General features: G+C 38.1%; 1 protein-coding gene across 1 annotated transcript in view; it reads right to left on the bottom strand.

The window, feature by feature from the left end:
- Positions 1-1593: 1593 nt before the first annotated feature.
- Ccdc168 (coiled-coil domain containing 168) overlaps positions 1594-25511 on the bottom strand; it is a 33685-nt gene continuing 9767 nt past the window's right edge. Inside the window, exons 4-8 of the mRNA XM_052749340.1 lie at positions 16236-23635; positions 10092-16007; positions 8002-9131; positions 4291-7656; positions 1594-3924 (exon numbers count right to left, since the gene is read on the bottom strand). Of these exons, the coding sequence (XP_052605300.1) occupies positions 1594-3924; positions 4291-7656; positions 8002-9131; positions 10092-16007; positions 16236-23635 (20143 nt within the window). The remainder of the gene's footprint in view (positions 3925-4290; positions 7657-8001; positions 9132-10091; positions 16008-16235; positions 23636-25511) is intronic.

Below are 25511 nucleotides of genomic sequence, written 5' to 3' on the forward strand. Positions count from 1 at the left end.
CTTACCAGCAAGAGTAAGAGCAAGCTGCCAAAGGGAGCAAGCTTCCTTCTTCCAAGTCCTTTATATAGGCTGCTCAGATTAAAGGTGTGTCTTCCCACCTCAAAAGGTCCAGATTAAAAGTGAGGCTTCCGATTTCTAGTGGTTTAATTAAGGGGGGGGGAAACGCCTCATAATTGTCCCCAGCCACTTGGGTTTTAGTTAGTTCCAAATGTAGTCAAGGTGACAGCCAAGAACAGCCAGCACAACACACCTAAGCACTCAGTTTTTTCTCCCCTATCATTTGTGACTAGAAATCAAACTCAAGATTACAGCTCTAATTTGTATCACCAAAAGTGACAGGCAGTCTTTTGAAACATACATTTTATTTTAAATGTGTCACTACTGTAATCTGATTTTAAGAAACAGGTTCTGTTATTTTTAGATGTGACAGTGACATTGTGGTCATCTTAAAAGCCCTTATGCAGATACATAATAAAAATATTTATGAATCAAATGATGTATCTAGGATTTGTTCCAAAATTCTAATGGCAGAGGAGTGGATGAGATATGGATGAGGTAGTTTCCACCAAAGGCTATTGGTCTGGAATATATAGTTAATGGGCACTGGTCTTTGTGTTTGAGTGTTCAGAGTTCTCTATTATGAAAAGTATTAAGGTATTCAGTTTAACTATCAAACTCAATGGGCAGAACTCTATAATTGCTGTGGGTTTTGTGCTGTTTGACAGTGTAGACTGTGGTGGTATTGTGTTCCCCAAAATATTGTGCACCCTAATAAACTTATCTGGGGTCAGAGAACAGAACAGCCACTAGATATGGAGGCCAAAAAATAGTGGCACACACACCTTTAATCCTAGCATTCCAGAGGCAGAGATCCGCCTGGATCTCTGTGAGTTCAAGGCCACACTGGAAACAGCTAGACATGGTGACTCATGCCTTTAATCCCAGGAAGTAATAGCAGAAAGCAGAAAGGTATTTAAGGTGTGAGGATGAGGAACTAGATGCTGGTTAAGCTTTTAGGCTTCTAGCAGCAGTTCAGCTGATATTCATTCTGGATGAGAACTCAGAGGCTTCCAGTCTGAGGAAACAGGATCAGCTGAGGAACTGATGAGGTAAGGAAGCTGTGGCTTATTCTTCTTCTCTGATCTTCCAGTGTTCACCCCAATAACTGGCCTTGGGTTTGTTTTTATTAATAGGTACCTTTAAGATTCATGCTACAGTGGACTTCTTAGAGCTATTTCAAAGAGCCCCTCTTTATCTCCTTTCCATCTCAGCTACCTATTCTCCATCTTTTCTACAACTGAATGTTCCTCCCACTCACCTATAAGTCATAAGGGTAGGCTGGGGAAGAGGCTTCTGGTCTGTGGACCTCTCCATCAAGATCAACTGAAGGCAGAGCTCTTACCTGGTAGGATGGAACAGAGCCATGCCCTGCCCCCAGCCTCCAAGAACAACTGCCCAAATCTACCAATACATAAAGTAGACAAGCTGAGTAAACACATCTCAAGGAAATATGACATTCTACTATTTTATTTTCATAGAATATCACAGTAGCAAATAGAGTTCCAATTCAGAAGAATCCACATGTAGTTGATATCAACCATAATGGACTGTATTAAAGGCCCCTGTAAGTGATCCCAACAGCTTTTTGGATGAACTACATAGATTCCACGATTTTGAAATATTTGCCACTCGAGGAACTTGGAAGTTTCTTTTCTGTAAGATTTTTGGGGGAATAACCCAGCGTATGGTTTGGGGGATAACTTCCATTGAATCTGCTGGTATACAGGCATAAAAAAAAGGCTGATTTTCTTTTCTTTCTGAATAGAATTTGATATTTTGCCAATGAGCATTTGACTCTGGCATCTGATTGGTTTGTGGATTTGATTCTTTTGATTTGTAATGATATAGTCTCTTCTTCCTTAGGTGTTTCTCTTCATTGTGTGAGTGACTATAATTTGAACTCTGATCCATATTGGACTTTCTCCATAAATCAGATTTAGTCTTCCTTCTTTCTTTGACTTGTGGGTACATATGAGACTTGCTGTGTTTTTTTGCAAGATTCAATTTAATATGTGATTCAGTTGTTGAGGAGGTTAAAGAGTAGCTTGTTCTGCTCCACGTGGTTGTGGTCCAGTGCTTCTCTTTATTGAGTGTTATGGAAGATGATGTAGACTCTATTTCCACAGTATTGGACAAACCATGAAACAACCAGTCAGGGGACTGCATTTTGGAGTCTGACCTGTGTTTCCTACTATTTCGAGACTGATGGCAAGGTTGTGGCACAGGGGAGGTGTGTTTTCTAAGGGTTATAGTATGATGGTCATTGGGATCTTCACGGTAATATGGTTTCAAAAGAGTTGCTTCATCCACTTTGGGAACATCTGCCAGTGGGATGCCTTTAGGTATCTCAAACTGAAACTTCTGTGAACCTTGAGTTAAGTAAAAATTGGTTTCTATAAATACACATTCCTCACTGTCAGTTTCTTCATGAGCTGGATATTCTGCCAAGTCAGTTGAAATATTAAAGGGGAAATCATTGTTCCAGCCATCAGAACTCAAAGATGAATGTGAATCGGCTAAATCAACAGTATTTTGCTGAGTTCCTGAAACAGAATGCTTGTATGAATTGCTTTCTTGAAACCATACGTGACATTGGTTACCCTTTTCTGGTGTCATCTGTAATTTTAAATCCGAAAGAACTATCATGTCGTTGTGTTCTGTGCCTTGTAGACCAGGGTAAAAGGCAGGTACCTTGTTTGGCTCCTGGAATTTTCTGGTGAGTAATGAGATTTCTTGTGGATTTTTCTTTTGGAAAGAAATATGTTGTAAAAGATCTTTGTCAAATGAAAAAGTATTACTTTTCTCACTATCTTCTACTGTTTTACATACTGAGCCTAAACCCATACTTAACTTTGAAGTATGTTTGGGAAGTACCTTTGGCTTAGAGACCACAGGGACAGAAGGTCTAGGGATCGAGTAGAGGTATTTGTATTGCAAATCACGGTTGATTTCACAGAAAGATTTTTTATCGAAAAGTACTAAAACTCTGTTTGTTTGTTGTGGTCTGTTGGTGGTGGAATGGATACACTTAAATAAGCGTTTTGATTTATCCTGGGCATTGGCCATTGCATAAGATTGTACCACAATTCTGGGAAGGCCTATTGTTTGTATCTCCAGTGTTTTTGTACAAAAGTGCACAAGAAGGTCGTCGTTTTCTTTCTCTGAGAACTTGTGGAGAATGTTACTCAATGGGAGATTACTCCGAGTTTCTAGTGATGTTACACTTTCTTGCTTTTTGATGCCCTTTGCTTCTGTCATGACCTTGCTGCTACTTGAAACATTCGTTATTGGTGCCGTTACACAGCTGAGAGGAGGAAAAACTCTTCTGTAATTGTTTTTTAAGTTAACTTTTATAGTACCAGCTTTTGGAGACCTAAACTTCATTTTTTTGTGTTTTAGATAAAGCCTGCATTTGTAATCTTCTGAAGTAGCCCTTTGGGGGCGAGAGTTATACTTCTGTAGGGATATGTTCACCATCTCTGGTAACTGATTCAGTTTTATCTCAGTTGCTTTAGAAACTAAATGCATACTTAGCTTATTTTTTAATTCAGGAGTAAACTGTTTTAAAAGAGGTCTGCGAAGCAATATGGTAGATACTTTTGATGATGTGTCTGGACTATCTGGCAAAGGAGATGCCTTTGCATCATCAGGCTTGTAGGCTCCTACTTCCCCCAGTTTGTCAGGAAGAACTTGATTTTGGATCTTATTTTCAAGAGGGGCTTCAAAGATACTTTTAAGTGTTTCATAAATGGGAAACAAGCGTTCTACAAGTGTTTTGTTTTTGTTGTTTTTATCTTGAAGAGCTGTGTGCACAGTTCCTGGAGCAGCTTCCCCTTGCTTGGAAAGCAAGAAACATTCTCTCATCTTATCAAATAGTGGGGTCCCAGGTATTGGGTGTATCCCTGGTGGTGGAACGTTTATACTCAGGATTCTTCTCGAATGAGTTTCTATAGTGTCCTTTATATTTTCAAATGGGCATTCTTGGGGTGTTATGGTGTCTTTTTGTATTTCCTCTTGCTCAGTGATATTCATGTCAGGTTTATGTGTAATATTTAAGTCCTCTCTCCCTGCAACAACCTCTTCTCTTGTTTGTAGACACAAATTCTTTTCCATTTCACATTCAAGGTTTACTTCTGGCTCCACATCAGGAAGTTTCCATGTTTCTTGATCACTGACCACAAAGGGCTGAGAATCCTGCAGCAATGGGATTGTAAAATTCAACCCTTTTACAATTGTCAAGATGTCCTTAATGTCTCTAGCATCTGGTAATTTCTCCTGGAATTTAGTACGACAGACTCTCTTTTCCCTTCTTGGATTTGTTGTGGATTCTACTGTTCCTTCAATGTGAGGTGGACTTATCATGGAAACACAAAGACTTCTGATAATGATCCCTGAAACATCTTTACTACTTGGAATCATGGTTTTTGGTTTATTGAAGGCATATTCTAATTTCCTCCTACTGCTTGGACTACCACATCTTATACCAAGTATCTTTGAAATTGGGTGCTTTGGGATTCTCAGAGTTAAATATTTGGGTTTCAGTTCTCTTTTCAGATTTGTTACTGTGAATCTGCTTTTTTGGCTCTTAGGACAAACAGGAATAGAGGGACACAACGAGTCGAGAACGTTTGTTTGAAGCAATTGTAGTCCTTGAAGGTTTTGCTTTGCAGTCGATAACTCTAATTCCTTCTTAAGCTTTTTCTGGGATGGGTAGTTGTTCTCTCTGGGAGTGACTACCCCAGTCTTGACCTCAGATTCCTCTGTCCCTATAGGAAGAGCATAGTTTGTAGTGCTGCTGGTATTCTCCCTGGCTTTATTCTCTAGATTGACACTACAGGTCTTTTGCATTTCTCTATTGACTTCTTCTAGGTCTATGCCTCTGCTTCTATCTGTTTTTAACTTTCGTTCTCTCTGATTCACAGTACAGTTGCTGTCAATTTCTAGGTTTTTTTGCTTCAGTTTTACATCGGAGATTATGTTCATTTCATCCCTTTCTTCCAGGTGTTCAGATTTCAGTAGAGAATCACGGGACTTCTGAGGCAATGCCAGATCACACTGTTCTTGTTCCAGAACAATTGATGGTGGATCTTCTTTACTTCTTGTGGCATTAAACTCTGCAGTGCTCATGTGTACCCTTAACTGTATTTGTGGGCTGACTGTCACTGCAGTTTTCTCATCCACATCTGTTTGTGAAGGCATTCTCTGACTTTTGCTGTGAACTGGAACATTGAGAAGAGGAAAAGACTTTGGCTTTATCTGCTGTCCACTCTTGGACTGAAGTGTGGTTTGCTTTTTCATGTTAACATTTTGGTCTTCCTTATTTTGAGACTCATTCAAATGGGCAATCCTTGGTTTTTCAAGTGATGTCTTTTCTGGAGTTAACATGTTGCTTATGGTGGCATTACTCTGTCTATCTTTCTTTGGCTTATCAGATTTACCTGAACCAGTTTCCTGTTCTCTCTCTGTTTCAGATCCTTTTGCTAGAAGGGTGTTATTTGTAATCAGTGCTTCCCTGAGTGATTTCTTTAGTGGAGAAACTGGAAACTTAGAACTTGTTTTGTGTCTTAAATTATCTTTGATTTCATTTTCCTTCTTCCAATTTCCAATTTCAGTTGATTCTTTTTCACACTTTTCTGGCTGACCCTTTTGCCCTTTGAAGAACATGTTCAGCATTTTTTCCCTTTTAATGGTACCTAATCTTGTGAGATCAATTTTATGATCTGGGGAGACTGACTCACACTCTGATTCAACTTGTGGATGCTCACCTATTCGATGGGCACTGGTCACAGACTTCTGTGGCCTGGCTTGTTTCTGTAGCATATTATGTTCTGTTGCCTCAGCTGACTCTCTGGTTGCTGTTTCCTGGGCATCTGCTGGTTCTTGGAAATTTCCCTGTGGATAAGAGTGTGCTGTAACTCTTGCTGTGCCTCTCTGTGTTTTGTCCTGTGAATACCTACATGGCAGTGATGGCATGGACAGGAAAGACCGTGTTGCAACCACAGCCAGTTCACTTTTATCTTTGTGTACTTTTTTCTCCAGAACCTTCATATTCAGGACCAATTCCTTTGTATTAAGGAGATGTGAAATTGGTAAGACCTTTGTCCTTTTGCAGTGCACCCCAGTTGTCAAGTCTACTGTTTTTTCTATCTGTTTTGTATATTGTTTTTCTTTTCTGACATGATCACACATGGCATCTTTGTCTGCCATTTCCTCTGTGTCTGATAATGCTGGAAACATTTGTTGAAGTGGTGAAGATAGTTTACTTTCTAGGTGTTCTTCATCTAATTTCACACCTTTACACAAGATAACAGTTGGAGAGGGTTTAGAAGTATAGATTTTCCTTAAGACTCGAGGTTCACTTTCATTGTTTTGTCCCTTTGATTTGGATGCATTAATATGCATCTGTAGCTCTGTTCTGTGGAGCTTCTGGGACAGAAGTGATTTCCGTGATTTCAAAGTTATATCTGTGCCTCGCCTGTCTATTATTTCTTTTCTATATGTATCTTCTCTCTGAGGTGTATGTTCTTTTTTAACATCTTTCATGGTATTACCAACAATGGCCTCTCTAGGTACTGTTTCTCCTTTAGTTGGTAGTCTCTGCAAAGTAGAATTTCTAAGTTTTGTGTCATTGAATTCTATTTTCTCATGCAATTTTGGATGAGGCAGATCTGGTAACAAAGGAAAGGCTTTAGTCAGAACTAAGCCTTGTTCATCTTCAAGTCCCTGAACCTTTGTTTCTTGATAGTTGTGAGTTGTTACGATCTTTGCTATTTGCATTCCAGCTTCTTCCTTTCCCTCTGACATATGTTGTTTTTCATTTTGTAGACTGATTGAAATACCTCCAGTAATTTGCTGTATGTAAATGCCTCCTTCAGAATCTGATGATTTCTGCAAGTATCCCATGGAAACAGAGGATCTTGTTAACATTGGTGTACATTCTTCCTTGATTCCAGTATTCGTAGTAAGGATAGGTTGGTGAGACATTGCAGTGAGTGTCTTAGTCAATTTCTTAGTTAATGTTACTCCTGGCTTCCTTCCTTCTTCTTCAACCTTTCCCCCTTGCTCTCTGGTTTTCCACTGAAGGTTACTCAAATTCTGCATAGGTAAAGCAGGTGATTTCTTTGTCTTCAAATATATATCCTTGGCATGCATTACACTGTTGATACCCATATGCTTTTCTTTCCCTGGTACATGTTCTTTCAGTAATTTTATCTCATTGTAAACTTCCCTATCAGTCATCTGTGCACCTGAAAATTTCTCGAGTTGCAATTGTGAGATGGAAAATTTTACAATTGTATTTACAAGTTTTTCTTCCTGAATTTTCCTCTGAAACTCCTTGATATTGAGTGTATGTGATCGTGGTAATTTCTTTCCCTTTTTATCCATTGGTTTGGGGATCTTTTTGTCTGTCACGTCTTTTCTGAGTCTTTTCTTTTTTTCTTCCTGTGTTGGTTCTTTTCTGTTGTTTAACACATAACCTGTTGACTCCATGCATGCTCTTTCCTCTGAGTCTGATACATCTTGGATCTTTGGTGGTAGAAAAGAAATTTGTGTTTCTCCTAGTACATCTTCCTCTTCACTCACTCTAGTGTCTGACTTCAGGAAAGATGGAGAAGGCAAGTAAGCAGTTCCCTTTGGAACCACTGTCATTAGTTCACTTTTGCTTTGCTCAGCTTCTTTCCTTTGCTCTTTACTATTAACAGGTGGCGTTCTGTCATTCAAATGTGCAGGTGGGGATATTCTTGCTCTCAAAGTTATTGTATCTTCGGTGTCTTTATCTCTTATGCTGACCTTTGCCTCAGTGTATAACTCTTGTTGATTGGCTTTAATTATCACATTAGGTAGGGTAATGCCTTCATTTGAACCTGCACTTGCAAGTTCACCTGTACATGATGTCATAAGAAACTCATCCTGTAGAGGAGACAATCCATGATGAGGAACAGAAGTATCATTCTTTGTTGCAAAAACATTAGACTCTCTGTTTTTTTCCTGTTTCTGTCCTATCTTTTCTTTGCTGCTCCTCCAGGGAGTCTTCCTCTTCCTGGGAATACTGTTCTCACTGACACTTAACACATGAGGAGGTGCAGATACCTTTAAAACTAGGCCACTGGAGTGTGTCAAACCATCTATGGCTGAGGTTTTGACTTCTTCCTGTGCTTGATATTGTTTCCTCTTTTTTGCACATTCAGCAATTTGCTTTGCAGGTGCTACTTGCCCTACAGGCAATGATACAGAAGCACCACTTTTTGTTACAACCACATTAGGGTGTCTTGCTCTTTCCTGTTTCTGTCCTGTTTTTTTATTACTACTCCACCCATGAGTCTTTTTCTTACTCAGGGTACTGTGTTCATTGACACTGGACACAAGATAGGGTGCAGTTTTCTCTGTCTTGAAAATTGGGTCATTGGGGTGTGTCAAGTCATCAATGGCTGAGGTTTGTACTTCCTCTTCTTCCCATGGTAGATGAAGTTTTCTTTTCCTTGCATGGCTAGCAATGGCTTTTGTAGATGCTACTTGCCTGACAGGCAGTGATTCTTGTGGCATAGGGTATGGCACATGGCTTTGCATTACATCTGTTTCAACTTCCTCTGCTTGGTCTAATTTAGAGGCATCTGAAGAAGTGATGACAGAATGAGTTTCTCTTGGGAGCATGACTTTTTCCTTTCTGCTTTCTTGCTTCTTTTTAATTTGCTTTTCAAGATTCACTTTAAGTCTCTTTATTTTGGGTATGTATGAAAGGGGTGATTTATTTATGTTCACATGTTTGGTCTTGGGATGCATCATGCTTCTCTCAAAAGCATTCACTCCATTCTCTTCTTTATATGACATGTATCTTGATCTTTTTGAATCACTTATATCAATCAAAGAAGATGCTATATAATTTAATTTTCCTGCATCTGAAGATTCCATGCTTTGTGAGTGTAGAGAAAAGGATCTTGTTTCTATCCATGTTTCTTCTTTGGCTTTTATTTCTATATCTAACTTACTGTGAGGAAAAGATGCCGAAGTCCCTAGTTTGCATTTTCTTTCCTGCACATGTTCCAAGTTTTCATTTACATTTGTCTCTTCATCTGTTGTGTTTGGGCCATAGTGCCCAGTGATACTGGGTACATGTGAAAGTGGTAACTGATTTTTATCGGAACTTTTGTCTTTGGGGTACATTACATCTTTCGTATGCACATTTTTCCCTCTGTCCATCCATGTCTGTGATTCATATTGTTTCCCAATTTTTATGTTTGACTTACCATCATCCTCAGTTGACTCTGTATGTTCAGTTTTTCCTGTTTCAAGCAATTTTTGATGCTGTAGTTGTGAGTTAGCTGATTTTATGGTTCCTTGCATGTCTTCTTCTCCTGCTGTTCCAATGTCTAGTTTATGAGAAGACTTAGAAGGAAGATACTCGGGAGCTACTTTCTCTTTGCTTTTCCCTTCTTGGTCTGCTTTCCTTGGCTCTATACTGTTGGGGTTCACTTTCCCTTGAGTGTCACATTTATGATTCCATGTCTCTTGCTGTCCATCTTCTGGACAACCTTCCTCTTGTTCTTGACCATCTCCACCTGCTTCTCCCTGCTCTTTACCCTCTAGATCCATTTTCTTTTGCTCTTTATCATCTTGACTGAATTTCCCTGGTTTTGTGTAGTTTAGATCCATTTCCTTTTGGTCTTTGCCATCATTCTGTTGTTTTTTGTCCTCTCCATCCACTCTTTCTTGTTCTTCGTTTTGTGGATCTATTTTCCCTTGCTCTTTAGGACTTGATAGTAAATCCTGGGAGAATGTTTTATTTCCTTTGCAGTCCTTATCTTTTGTATGCATTGTGACTTTCTCACCAAATATTTTAACTTTATGCTCTGTTTTATGTGGCATATGGTCTTCTCCTCTCTGTGTGTCAGTAGTGCTATGACCTTTGGCCCACTCTTTACTTACTTCACTCAGTGTAGCTGATGATTTCTGGAGTGGCAGTTCTGGAAGAGAGTGTAGTGTTGCTTCAGTTATACCATCTGCCTTTTCTATCCTTGTATCTGATTTTAAACAAGGAGAAGGCATCCATGTGCTGGTACTTGTTTCAACCACATTTAGTTCATCTTTAATTTTTTGTATCTCTTGCCCTGGTTCTGTAATGACTAACTGAATTGTCTGTGAAACTGGTGGTTTTTCTTTCAACTGCATAGTTTTTTTTGGTTTTGTACTCTCCTCTTCTTTCTGGAATGCATATTTAGTGGCATGTTTTACACTGTTCAAGGAAGGTTTAAAGTTAGACTTTGCATAAATGATTTCTTCTATATCTGATGGTCTTTGGAGCTTTGGGTGATGAGTAGAAAATCGGGTTATTTGCATAGCTTCCTCTCCATTTATCCTTGTGACCACTTCAGAGTAAGGAAGAGAATATATGGAAGGTTTGTTCCAATTCTTAATTTGTTTATCTTCCTGCATCTTTTTTGCCTTTTCTTCAACATTAAATTGTAACTCCTGTGATGCAGAAAACAGTTCTTGTCTCAGAGAGGGTCCCCTGAAATGCCTCCCTTCCTTGGGAGCTATATGCAATCTGTGTTTCAATGGTATGTGCTTTGCTTTTTCAGTACTGCTTGAAATACTGTCAGTTGGCTCCTGATACTGTCCCACTGTAGATGATAATTCTGACAGTGCTGGTGATCCAAGGCAGAACTTCATTATTCCTTGTAAGTATGCCTCCGTTATTTCAGGATCCCATTTCAGATAAGGTGAAGAAGGAACAGAATCCCAAGGTTTATTCTGAACCACATCTAGATTATTTTTATTGCCCTGGATAATTTTTCGTGTTTTATTATTCCACCATTGTTCCTTTCGACGTAGTAAGCACTTAAAAGGTAACTTCTTTCTCTTTTGAGCAATACATATGAGGCCTATTATATTTTTCAAATCTGGTATACTATTCCTATATTCTTTCTTCTGTGGAAGATACTTTAATTCTATTAACTTGCATAAATTATCTGTACTAAATGTCTTTGAAAATGGCACTTTTCTGCCTTTCAATGACAGCAGGGGCTTTAGAGGTGGGAGGCAGCTCTCTAGTAGTCTTGATTTATCTTTTCCTACTTTTATTTTTGAATTCAAATTAGGATGCAATAGAGGTGGTAATGAAATAAAAGATTTTGTCAGTTTCATGTCTGATTTACTCAGCCCTTCTTGTACCTTACCCTGTTGTTCTGTAGTATCAAACAGTAAAGTTAATTTCTTTCTACTGGAAGGATAAGACAGTGATGAGTTCTCTGTCTTTAAGGTAATATTAGAGTCTATTATTTCTTTAATCTCCACCCCTTTTATGCCATTCTTCTCTTCCTGTGATTTATGTTTTTCTTGTCTTACATTACTTGAGATAAGCATATCAATGTTCTCTTTATCCAGTTTGAAGTGAGGTAGAGGGATGGGTTCACATGCTTTTATTACAACTGAACCTGGTTTATCCTCTCCATGTTTTATGCATACCATTTTCTCTTTTTTGTAACACTGTAGTTCTACTTTATTGCTTACGATGTATTCAGTGGAACTAATATGTGGAGGTACTAATGTCTTCAAGTTTAGGGCTTTCCTTTCAGGGCATATTATGTCTTTCATAACTCGGTATTCTGTGTTACTCTTCTGTTTTTCATGTTCATTCAAAAACTGCATGCATAGTGAAAAGCAGTGTAAGAACAGCTTAGGCAGACTCACTTCTTGCTTCTTTTCACTTGCTCTATCAGACAGTTCCTTTTTGCTGCATCTTGGTGTGGTTGAGCTATCATTTGACACTGACTTACTTATCTGTACTCCATCAGATAACTGCTTTCTTTCAGATGACAAAAGGCTTGAACATTTTATAGTTCCTGATTCCAAAGGCAGCACTGTATCTTCTTCTTTTGTTTGCTCTAGAATAACTGAGGGGAAAATCCACTCTGGTCTACATTCACACACAGTACTTAGTTGATCTTTAGATGATAAATCTAGTCCCTTTGTCCTATTTGACACATTGCCTACTTTTGACAATGCTTCCTTTGTGTGAAACTCTAAATATTGCTGGACATGAGAATAATTTTGGGAGCATGATATATGTTCCTCCAAATTCTCGAGGGAAAATGACAGGTGGTACTGGTTTTGTTCTTTTATCATGTTGTTCTGTTCTCCCTTTTCTATATTTAAAGCATGATAGTCCAGATTAGCTAGGGATTTTAATGCTTTCTTTATCTGTGGTGTTGTAATTCGATGTATATTCATCAAACAGTGAATATTAGACATTGGAAGAGCCTCACACACACTCTCTTGATGATCTGTTCCTCCTTTAGTGTGCAAGTTAACTCTTTCTGAACTTGGAGATTGATCTTCTAGAATCTTAAATTCACTTGATCCTTTTTCTACCATTGGGTTAAAAATATTTGAATTTAGTGATGCTTTTGCTGAGATTTGTTTCTGTGTATTTTTAGCCTGAAGATATAATATACAAGATAAAAGAATTTCCAAAAGTTTTTCTTTGGTCTGGGTAAAAATAATAAGTTGTTTTGCTCTCAAGTTTTTTGAAATGTTCACTTTCTGTCTGTTTAATTTTAATGGACTCTTGGCTGATTTGGCTTTTTCTTTTCCCTTGGGATTCATTTTGGCAACTATGGCACTGTCACCATGGTCCTTCCTTGCTGTACTCAAGCTTGGTTTTAAGTGAAGAGGAGCCCTCTTGTGGCAAGGTACAGAATTCAGAATGATTCGAGGCCTGTGACCTGACTTTGCATGGCCTTTCTGAGCGGTACCTGTTTTGTGTAGATCCTCTAGATCTGTGCAGAGAAATGCCTGTGCTTTGAAACCTAGTTCTGGGTCAGTTTTTCTTAATCCAAATAGATGGGAAATATTTTTTATGTTATAATACATACCCACTTCCTTAGTTACCTTTGTGTTTTCCAAGTGAAAGGACTCCCTAACTGGGCAGGCAACAGGCTCCAAGCCTACCCTTGAAGTGTTTTCTTGTTTAAGCAGTTCTTGCACATTACCTGTCTTTTTCTGGAAAATATCCAGCTCCATGAGAGATATGTCATGTCCTCTGGAACTTGAAATGTTTATCCTCTTAGGTCCTCCTCCTCTGGGTGGAACTAAAAGTGCATGCTTGCTGGAGTCTTTCATAGCTCCTTGCTTTACTCTTTGTGCGGTTGAGAATTCAAATTCTGTGCCTGATCTGGGTCTTTGAGCCTCAAGCCTACTGTAATTGGTTTCTCCAGTCTCTGGAAACATGACATGGTATGCTTCTTTTTCCAAATGGGCACTGAAGTTGATATGTCTAGGCTCCTCCACCTGTTGACCAGTCATTAATTGATCTTTATTTTGTGGGGTAATAGCTAGTAAAACCACTTGGTGTTCTTTTTGCTTTATGGTATATTGTGTTGATTTTCTGATAGTGCTCGATATTGAACTGTTATCAATGGGCTGCACAGATAACATTTTAGTTTCATTCAATGTTTCCTTCAGCTTCAGCTGTGGAAGAATATATGGCCTTTGTGGTTCGCCTTTCTCCTCTTTTACTTCCATAAGCTTTTTAATTTGAGATGTAATATAGCCAGAAGCACAAAAACCTTTCCAAAGCAAATCTGCCACAGTTTTTCCTTGGGGCAGCTCCTTTTGTATCTTAATGCTGTGTCTTAGTTCCTTTCTGTAGCTATGGGCTCTATACCCTGTAATGTTGAGCTGCTTCCCAGAAGTTGTCTTCCTCACCTTCATTTTTATCCTTTTGTGATACATGATGCTTTCCATGAAAGCTGTTCTTCTGTTTTGACATATAACTTTAGAAGTAAGCTCATCTGTATAAACATAGTCTAGGCTGATCCCTTGTACACACAACCTTTGCTGTCTCCACAATGTGGCCACACTCCTGTTTGGCTCTGTCTCCTCTCTTTGCTTGAACACACCACTGTTCTTTATTGTGTTGACAAACTGTGTTCCAGGTGGTGAATAATTTAGAAATGGAATGGTATTCTTTGTTGCTGTTTTTATGTCTTCCACTATTTCAATTTTTTTACCCTCTCTACTCTTTTTTCTCCTCTTTTCCTGCTCTTTAATAAGCAAGAGTAGTTTTTCAATACTTCTTGGAATGTGATCCATATCTGAAATATATTCTGTGTTTGAGACTTTCTTTGGCTGTTTAGTTGAAGTCTTTAAGGTTTTGCCACTTATTTTCATGTTTTCCTTTAGCTCTTCAGTATGAAGTTGGTGTGGTACATGAGAGGGAATGGATTCCAGAAGAGGATCTGTAAAAGGATTTTGTTTCTGTATGGCAAGCCTGGGAACAAGCAATGATTCCTTTGGATCTAATGAGTTATCCATTACTTTCAGTCCTCCTATCCTCTGTGGACTTGATGGTTTGATGTCTTGTTTTGTTATGAATTCATTTGTCATTCCAAAGTGAGGAAATCCCTTCATAGGCTGAAGAATTATTCCTGGTCTCCACATCCCTTGCTTCAGGGGATATTCCTGTTGCAGGTTGTCTTGTGGGTCTGTATAGACTTTTGTTCCTCCTCTACTTCTTAAGGTAGCTAGCCCAAAGTTATCAGTTTCATCTTTCTGTGAAGTTAACTCAGAATTCATCTTTCTTTGTAAGTTTTCTAATTTGTAAGAGTGATGCTCTTTAATTTCTTCTGACTTAACCCTAAATTGTTGTATAAATTGCTGGTGAATGTCCTTGAAAGTGCAGTGATCATGCACCTCTTTAATATTTTCTTCTAGTTTCCTAGATACATCAACACATCCTGACCATGACATTTGCCTTTGGCTGGATGGTTTCTCCAGAATTATCTGTGGAAGAATGTTTTTTCTCTCTTCCAACTTGCCTTTCTCCAGCTTTATGCTGGTAAGCTTTTTAACTGGGGATATAAAGCATCCCAAGTCAAAATTACCTTTTAGAATCAGGTTTTGTACATTTCTCCTCAGTTCTAATGTGCTCTGGTGCTGCATGCTATGTCTTAGTTCTTTTTTATTGCTTCTGTCCCCATGTCCAAGAAGTAGAGGAACCGGTATTTTCTTTGCCTTCAGCTTTATTTGTTTGGCACACACAGAACTTTTCACATTTGATGTTTTTGCCTTACCTTTCTGTCTTATAGTTTCAGGATAGGTAGTGTCACAGGCATAAGAACTCCATGTAGGTCCCAAGATACTAGGCTTTTCCTGTTTCTTTTGCAGGGCAAAAGACTTAGACTTTGTTTTCCAACCTGTTTTAAATTCATTGTTCTGCCTTTCAATTTGAAGAGTATGTGTTTTAGAGGGAAGAATAACCTCTTGGCCAAACTCTTCTCCAACTTTTGCATTTCCTTCTTGATAAATAGCTGTTTTCTGAAGCATGCTATCTTTGCAGTGCACTGTGTTAGTGGAAAGTACTTCTGATGTGAGAGGATCAGGTTGTCTCTTTTGATCTGTTCCAAATGGCAGCTGTCCACATTCTTCTTTCCTCTTCACTTTTGGTTTGTCCAGGCAATTTCTTTTTGCAGATTCCTCATACATATCCCATATGCTATGTGATGACTCCGTTTTTATATGTTGAATTGGCGTACACATATAGACGGATTTTGTATCTATGTTTATCTCACCATTATCTACTTTTATCTCTAAGGTTCTCAGATCCTGTGTCTCACTTATGTTTACAGCAGCATGGTCTCCATCATGGGGTGAAAGTAAATCTGTTGATTCCTTCATCTGTGAAGGTATACCTTTATGAGCTGGCAGGTCAGGTACTCTCATGTTACCAATCTGCTTTTTAAATTCTTTGGAAGCAACTAAATGCCTGGCAATAGAAGTGATAATTCCTGTCAAATAAAATGAAGACTTTTCTTTTAAAAAGGACTTGCCAGTTTTCTCTACTCCATGTTTGGTAGTGTTACTGGTTGGTTCACTGACTTCTGGACAATTGTGCGGTTTATCCATATTTGAGAGTGCATCTTTGAGGCTTACGTGCATGCTGTTATTTTCTATTTTTACATTAATTTCTGGATTAGCCTCATAAATTTGACTTCTTTGGGGTAAATATTCTCTTAAAAGTATTCTCTCTGACTCCTCAAGACTGGGTTTCTTTATGAGATGTGCATTTACTGCTAAGTTTTTTGTATAAAATGGACCTGATTCTATTAGCAGTTCTTGCTTCTCTTCCAAGCATTGCCCAACATGTAGTTTAGCTTTCTTTGAAAAATTGAAACCACTTCTGTCAACAGAATCATTATACTTTGCTGTGCCTTCAACTGGTGACTTCCCGTGTGTTGGCTGTGTGTGGGTAAAGTTTGATACTCCCAAACCTACCTCTGCTTTGAATGCATCTTTCCTGTTAGAGTTAGTTAATATGAAGTGAATGGTGTTTTGAAGTACATCATTTATGATTTCACCAATCCATATTGCTTTCATTTTGGCTCTTAATTTAGATTTCTTCTTATGGTTTGTGATAGAGTATCCATTTATTTTAATTATCTTTGAAATTGATAGCTTCATTTTCTTCATAGTTGAAAATCTCTTATTCAACAAAATTTCATTTTCTGATAATTTTGCTGTGTTTACCTGGCTTTTAAAGTCAGATAAAAGAGGTTTGAGAAAATTGTAAGGTCCCAAGAAAGTTGTGGCTAAGTTTTCTTGTAATTTTGCTTTTTCTTCTGCCATAGATCTTTGAGGTATTCTGTTAGAAAAAGCAGCCCTTGCTGCTGTATCAAGTGACAGTTTATCAGTTATGAATTTGAGTGGACAACTCTTAGCATCTTCAATAGCATAAAGCAGTACCTCTTCCACACATTCAACCTTTCTCAACCAGTGTTTGCTATTATGGTGCTTTTTCTTTCTATGGACTCTCGTAAAATGCCTTGCAGTATTAAGCAGCCTTGAAGCTTGCCTTGCCTTGGGATTCATATCTCTTTTGCCTGCAAACTCTAATGTGCAGCTTTCACATTTGTATTCAAATGACACAAGGCTGGGCTCCTGTAAAGGTTCCAAAGATGTTAAGTCTTTTTGTGTCCATGCTTTTTGTTCAGAAATGGGATAGTCACATTTTCCCCTGGGGTTTTCATCCCAGGTGTTATCACATGGTATGGAGCCAATCTCAGATTCCTCTGTATTTAAAAATGGAGACATTACACCTACCATGCTGCTTTGCAGGTTATTCACATTGACTGTCTGTGCTTGACCATAGTATAGAGCTCTCTCTAACTCTGGATAAGTTGCTGAATTAATCAGTTGTAAACCAGATTGCACAGAATTAGGCCCTGTCATATTCTGAGCACTGAACCTGAAGTGTTGGGAAGTCAGTAAGCCCTCTTCACCACTTTGACCTTTTACATCTTTGGTGCCATTTGAGGTAGTATCCTTGTCCAGGTAATGTGTACACCAAGCTCTCTCTTTATGTACTGACTGGTCATGAAACTCATGACTAAATCTCATTGTCCACATTGTATCTCTATCTTTTATTCCATCACATGTATTAAGAGACACAGGCATAGGAGAGAAGATGGCATGTAGGGATGAACCTGCCATGGGTTTACCTTGTTTTGGTGTTCTACATTCTGCAGTAATAAGTGTCTGGGAGATTGCTGCCTTCCTGGTTTTGACAGTCAGAGAGTTCTTACTCATTTCATTTCCCTTGTCCATGAGTTTTAAATTCTCTCTTTCTTTTGATGTAGGTATGGAGAAACCCAAAGACTCTAACATTGTTGCTGCCAGTTCCTGGGTTAATAATCCTTTTTTTCCCTCTGCTGTTGGATCTTTCAATATTATTATATTAAGACTATCAGGTAAGACACCAGAATGTATTAATAATTCAAAAATCTGTGATTTCAAAGTTTTTGGAAGTAGATTGTTTCTATGACCACACTGTGGAATAGTCAATAACTTTGAAACAGATGTTTTCCTTCCTTTCATAGTTATACCAGTTGAACACATTTTACCTTGTAAGGCTTTGCATGTAGATACCTTGCTCTTCCTTTTAGATCTTGGTACATCAGGGGTTGAGAGATTCAAAGACTCTGTGATAGTTGCTTGTAGGTCATTTTGAAGCCCTTCTCTTTCCAATCTATTCCAACTATTCAGTTTCTGTGTAAGAGTACCATTATCAGGGATGTCATATTTTGTTCTATCAGTCTTAACTTTATCTATTTGTAATTCTCCTGATTGTATGGGAGGAATCTTTGAACTTGATGTACACATGGCAGGCTCTCTTTGTGTTAGATCTGCTGACTGACTCTGCTGTGGAATGTCCTGTTCCACAATGAATAGAATGTTCCTCCCTCTTTGTTTTCTTAATTTGTGAGAGTTAGGATCCCTGCTTTGATGTGAACAAATTACAAAATGTTGGCTATACTGTGAGAATGACTTTAATAATGTGTCATTATCATTTTTCTTTTCTTCTTTATCTTGGAGATCAATTTCTTTGATGTCATCTGAAGTAACCCTCCCTTCATGAAGCAGTATCTTTGGCTTCTTTTGTATAGAACAGGGTGTTTTTTTGCTTGGAGTGCCTTTTTCTGTTTCTATCTTGCTGCTCATATTAATATCCAGTGCAACATTTGTCAAAGAGGATGTTTCATCTGCAAATTTTTTCTCTTGATACATGCCTTTCATTTTGGTTGAGTCACATTTTATTTCCCTGATAAGGTTTTGATTAGTGTATGAGGCTGATAGTTCTTTTGCCTCCTTTTCACTGTCAGCAGCCTGTTCCTTGTATCGCCTTTCATCAGATAAATCACTTTCTCTTTCAGATAATGCATTGTCCTTGGCTTCCCTGAACTTTAGAGGGGAAACACTGAAACAGCCCTCCAGCTTTTCTAATTGTAATTCATCTGGCATGGGGCATAGGGTAGAACAGGAAATAACTTCTGTAGGTGTTTGTGGTTGTACCTGAGTAATTGTTCTCCCTAGTTGGTTCAGTTGTTTATCTGATCTAACAAGGCCATGGTCTTTTTCTTGATATATATCAAATATAAGGCTAGGGCTATTTTCTGAGATCAGGAAATGTTCTAGTTCCTCCTCTCCTTCCTCTTCATACTTCTTCATGCTAGAGGAACTATTCAAATCAGCAGAACCTGGACAGCATGCATTTCTTCCATTTGGTGACTTCTCTTGCATTCGTTGCATTCGACCAAGTCTTCTTATTCTTCTCTGTTTATCTGCCCATGGTTTTGAATTTATAATTTTTTTGTTGGGCAAAATATATACCTTGTAGTGAACAATGTCCAAACAGGCACCTGCTATGTTATCTGTTTGCTGTGGGTCTTTCATTTCTTTGTGTCGTTTTAGTTTTTTGCTGTACCTGAAGTTACCTGTTTGTGAAACTGATGGTTTTATTTCCCTCATAGCTCTACATTTTTGACTCACTGTTACCTGCTTCTTTGACCTTAGTGCTTTTCTCTTCTCTTTAGGTTTAGAAACAAAGGATCTTGTAACAGAATCAGAAGACTGCAGGAATGTCACCTGCAGACTTGATGTCTCTGAATCTTTTTCTGCAGGATACAAATCTAGTTCATGTTCAGAGTTGTTGTCAGATTCTAAATCGTCATCTGTCATGTTTGTAAATTCACCAGGTGAAGAGTTCCCTGATTCAGGAGATAAAATTTTAGGAACCACAGGGAAGTTTATGTCATTTTCTGTTTTGGTAGCTTTCTGTAATACTTTAGCTTGGATGGGAGCCATTTGTGGGTTGGTCTCCAGAGCACTTTGCAGGGAATCTTTCTGGAACTTTATACTCTGACTGTTAGCAAGTTGTTCTTGACTTAAAGAGACGGGTGATGGGTCTGGCTCATCTGGGAGAGTGTCCTTCCTTTGATCCGCATCAGCCCACTGGTGTTGGCCATGCTGTGGAGCTGCCTGTACAAAAGGGTTTTGTTTCTCTTCTTGAAGTTTTTTCTTTCTTTTGTAGAATGCACTACTCTCAACAACACAATCAACACATATTTTGTTTGGTAGTCCTCTTTGCTTTAGTAGAGCATGACAGAACACTCCCTGCAATCTTCTATGGATGGATAAGCAAAGAGTGTTTTGACATTCATGTAAAAATGCTTTTTTTTGGTTTATTCTTTTTAATTTGGTCTTGAGGTCCAATTTTGACTTCTTTTTATTGCCTGTGATATTGAAGGTCTTTGAAGCTGGTGGTTTCACCTTATTCGTATACTTGAGCCTCACTGTACTTGTATTTGTGAATCTTGTTCGTTCTTTCTTCTTTTTAGAATGAGTCAAAGGAGGCATACAGTAATTTAAAGACCACGAGAAAGCTTTTTGGGTAAAACCACAATTGATTTCCCTTGTATCATTCCCACTATTTGGAACATTACTTTCTCTTGATTGGCTCAGAGATTCTCCCATCCATAATTTTCCTGTTGTTGGAAGACCCAACTCTAATTCCGCATAATATTGGAGCTCTGTCTGTGTAGATGTGCTATTTTTTGTATTTGCAACACAAAATGAATCCATTCTCGGTGAGTCAACTGATTCCCTAATTGCTTCTGTGAAAGATATTGCTTGAAACATTTCTTTCTCCATTTTAATCTCCTTTGCTGGATGTGCATCAAATCTGAAGCTCTTCTTAACATGAGCCACCGTCTCTGGCAGCATTTGCTCTACCACTTTCACACCATAGTGCAAGTGAACTTCTAGAGTATCAACAGCTTCACTTTCTTTATTGAGGGAATCTAAATTCTCTTCTTTCTTTTCAACTTGGGTTTTTGGGGGTGTTATCTTGATATTTGTTTTATTATTGTGAATGATAAACCTCTGAGGGTGAACATTCAGAAGTCCAGGTGCCAAGGTTACATCATGTAGCATTTGTTTAGTGATGTTTTCAAAGCTGTTTCCCACTTTTCTTCTGTGGTGCAGAATGTCACGTGCAGTGATAGAAAGCCTCAGGGAAAATTCAGGTTTTTTCACTTTTATAATTTTGTGCTTGACACCTCGTACATTTTTTGGTCCTGATGTTTTTTTTCTGACTTTCAAAGGTCCTGTGGCAACTGAACATAGGTCCTTTTTCAAGTCTTCTTTGTCTTCTATAATATGACCATCCAATGTTTTTGTGGGATTTCCACAAAGTGGGACCCTACACTTTGTTGTTTCACTTAAATACTCACCAACAGGCAAGTTCTCCGGTATTAAAGGTGAGTGCATGGGACCTGCAGCCTCTTCTCTGTCTATAGGTTTATCTGTCCTTTGCTTCACTTCCTCAACTTGTAGTGGATTTGTCAAGGGACATGGACTAGTCTCCCATACTGTCTGTGTAGAAATAGTCTGTGACTGTACTTCTTTCTCTTTCCTTTGATTTTTTCTATTTCCCAAATGGATCTGTTCCATTTCAAATTGGGCACATTTGTCCTTTTGCTTCAGACATACGCTGACTTCTCTGTGCTTTTCTTCTTCCTCACAGTCCCACTTGCGTGGTTTTCTAACTATAGGGCTCTTATCAGCATGCTTTACTTCCTGTATTTTCTTTTCATCTAGTAGTTTTTCTTGCTTTAGTGCAGTGTGACTACAATTTATTGTTGGTGTGCCTGCATTAGCTTTTAATTTGTTACATATTTCCATATCAAAGAGTTCAGAAATGGTAGCCTGCATGGTATTATGAGAGGTATCTGACATCCTTTCATCATGATGTCTATTTTTTTTATTGCTTCTAGTGCCACATTCCATCTTCTCACTATCATTTGGGTTACTGTATTCTGTAATATTAGCTGTTAATGGCTTCTCTTCCTTCAGATTTTTACTTCCTGTAATCACTTGAACATTTATGTCTTTTAATTCATTTTTCACATGCTTTTCAGGTCCCAGGGAAATAAGCAAATTGGTACCCAGGAAGTTCAGAGTGATTTCCACTGAATTTTTGGCATTCTGTACACCATCTTTTGAAAAGCACCTTCGCACGTTCGGTGTACTGACTGTTAACTCCTCTACATTCTCTGTACTTTGTATGTCCTTCTGTACTTTCATTCCTTTGTATGATTCTATGTGGGGAAATGAAACATCTTTCTGTGCAGATTCTGATGACACTTCTGAAAGCCCCTCATGCTTTGGAATGTTCAAGTCGAATGATTGCTGAACTGAGTCCTCACTAGACTCCTTACTCTCTGTGTTTGTTTCAAATAATGAACAAGGAGCTGCCATTTCATGAGTGTTGACAATGAACGAGTGTTCTATGTTTTCAATAATGCCCGAGCTTACTCTATCAGGAGAACTTGCATAATTTATTTTCTCTGTATCTAGTGACTTATTTTGCCCCTTCAGAAAATGTTCACATTTTATTAAGTCTGGTATGACTGCTACTAGATTTTTAAAGAAATACTTTTTAACATGGAGGTTGATAAGCTTAGAGACAGAAATAAGATGCAAAGCTCTATCTGACATTACTTTCCTTTGATGTGCTATTTTCTTTTTCTTGCACCTTAACTCTGTCTTATTTTCTGAAGTGTGACATACTATGATTGGAAACACCCGTGAACAAGAGATTTTCTTTGCTTTTGGAGATGGAACTTTAAGACTGAGTTTTCTTTCATTGTCTGGTATTTTTCTCCTGTTTTTCCGCCTTTTAATGGTAGGTGAAAGAGATATTATACTGTATGCATAAAACTGGTTTGATTCCAATGAAGCCACTGGCTCTTGGCCTGGTGTTACCTTTTGTTGTGGCATAGGTTCAACAAATGAATTTGAACTTAAAGATAGAAATTCAGCATTCTGAAAAACACTATTTTGCCCTTTAACTAAATGGTTACTCTTGTTTTGGTCATTTAAATAAACAGAATATTGGGTCTCACTGAAATGTTCATCAGACTCTATGCCCTTGGTTGAATCTTCTGCTTCAGCAATACATGGGATATGGATGAAATGTTGGCTTTTATCTTTATGGTCTATCTGTTGGGCCTGGAAGGAGTCTTGTAAGCTGTTAGAAAACGGCAGTCTCATAAAATATAGAGGCTGAACAAAATCAGGCTGGCTGCTGACTGGCTCTTGGTTATAAATAAATGATTGAGTTTGGTTAGTAAACTGTGCTTCATGAATCATTTGATTCTGCATAGCACTTTGGTCTGAGAAAGTATCTTGTGCTTCAGCAGGAATAACCACTTTGCTAGAATGTTGATAATGAATATATGATTCCTGATAGCTGGGGTGCAGACAATCAGCTTCCCTTGCTGATATAGCTTTGGGGTTCACAGGGATTTTCCTTCTTACATTTTCTTCCACATGTCTAATTTGGTCACTAGAAAGAAATAAATGGACAGGAGGGCATGGTGTCACATTGAGATCCTTATCTTTTGTAAATTTAAATGTGCTTTGAAAACTAAGAGCATCAGGAAATTTGTTTTTTGTTTTGTTGGTTTTCATTATTGGAAATAATTTATTAGAGGAAAATTGTATTGTTTGATATTCACTTTGTGGATCTTTTCTGTGAAAGGATCTCATGAAAATTTTATTTACTTCTGAGTAAAACATTGACAAAGATGTACTGGTCCCACCTGAAGATGAGTGACTTTCACAAAAATGACTTCCTTGATATTCACATTCGTAGGGTGAAAAGGTTCTTTCGCTAGTGTTATCTCCATTCTCCTCAGATGGAGAACTAGTTGTTATTCTTCCTGAAAAGGTTTCAACTCTGGAGATAAAAAAAACAGTGCATGTGAGTTGTAACTTAACATAAGCATATTATAGGGTCTCACTCTAGACTTAAGGAAAATCTGTCACAGATGAAAACAGGTCTGTTTACAAACACAAAGTGAAGAAAAACATTTATTTAAGAGAATGAGATAAGTTCTCCCTCAGTCTCTCTAAAAGTATTTTTAACAGCAGTGAGCCAAAGGGTGAAGAGCATATGCTTTTATTAAAGAATATGTTTCTATTCTTCACATAAAATTTTTTATAAGAAACAGTGTTATGGAAATTTAGTATGTATAACAGAAGAATATCCCATAATATCAAGTGTAGTTTTCTATAGTTAATCTTGCCAGCTATTGTGAGGAAGAGAAAAACCTACATTTAGGAGTAAGTACTTCTCAGTGGACTTCTGGGTCAGAGTAATGATTTGTAGTAATGAACATATAGCAAAGATGTTCCAATTTTCGTCTACTGTGAATGACTATGCTGTCAAACAAGTACTCAGACTACCAGCATCAGCATTACCTGAGTATGGTGGTTAATTCATACGTCATCTTAGCTGAGCTGTGGTGCTCAGACACAAGATCCAAAATTATAATGGTATTTTAGGGATGAGAGTAACATATGAATTAGTAAATTATAAAGGAGTCTGTTCTCCCCAATGTGGGAGGAGTCATCTAATTGGCCTTAGGCATCAAAAGTAAGAATAACTTCTCTACAGCAAGAAGAAATTTTGTCAAGCTAATCCTTAGATGTACACTATAGATTTTAGACTTGCTATTAACCATAACTTCACAGACCAATGTCCTAAAGCTAATTGTCTAATGTCAGGCCAACCAACAAAAGGCAAAACCATGATACAAATTGAAACCTTAGCAAGGTGTGGTAGCCTACACTTCAGGAGCCTGAAGAGGGAGAGTCCAGAATTGAAGTCTAATCTGGGTTACACAGCAAGACCTTGTCTCAAACAAAAATTAATTGATGAGCTAATTAACTAAAGTTGCTTGTGTAAACCCCAAACAGTGAGTTTTCACTGCAGTATGTGTCCACTGGAGCATGTCCTCTTTAAGCCTGCTCCTCCAAAACCACTGTTCTACCATCCTTCTCAGTTATAGTGCTTCCCTTCTCAGGGATCCATTCCCAGCCCCTAGCAATGCTTGAATCTGTAGACATCACCAAATGCTGGGTACACTAAGATTTTTCTTCTTATTCACAATAATGCTTAACTATTAAATTATGAACTGATTTTTGCAGTACTAGGGATTAAACCCAAGGCCTAGAACACACAAGGCAAGGGCAAGCACTCTGCTACTGAGTTCCCTGAAGTTTAATTTATGTCAGGAAAAGAATCAAATGCAACAAATAATAGAACATTATATCACACCATAATGAAAGTTATGTAGTCTTTCTCTGTCTCAAAAGTCCTATCTTATTTTCGTTTTCATTTAAAGCATTTTGCAGCTTCTCTTTTGATATCTGAATTGCCAGCACCAACACTGGAATTCTTTGGAGCCATAGTTAAGTAAATAAAGATTATTTATTTAAAAATAAATAAAGGTGTATTTATTTATTGTGAATACAAGTACAGCAATATGAAACAGTCAATCTGAAACACTAAGATGGCCACTAAGCTATATAGGATAATACAGCATGCATATGCTGGAGAAAGAAACAGAGCAGATTGGCATCTGTCTTGGGGAGATACCATGACCAAGCCAACAGTTTCAGAGGGTTAGTCCATGGTAAGAGCGTGACAGCAGACAGATAGGCACAGCACTGGAGCAGTAGCTGAGAGCTTACATATGATCCACAGGTTCTTGGCAGAGAGAGATTGTGACTTGGGCTGGTGTGGACTTTTGAAACCTCAAAGCCCATCC

This window comes from Peromyscus californicus, unplaced genomic scaffold (genome assembly GCF_007827085.1).
Source record: "Peromyscus californicus insignis strain IS unplaced genomic scaffold, ASM782708v3 Scaffold_21__1_contigs__length_65335640, whole genome shotgun sequence".
Lineage (NCBI taxonomy): Eukaryota > Metazoa > Chordata > Mammalia > Rodentia > Cricetidae > Peromyscus > Peromyscus californicus.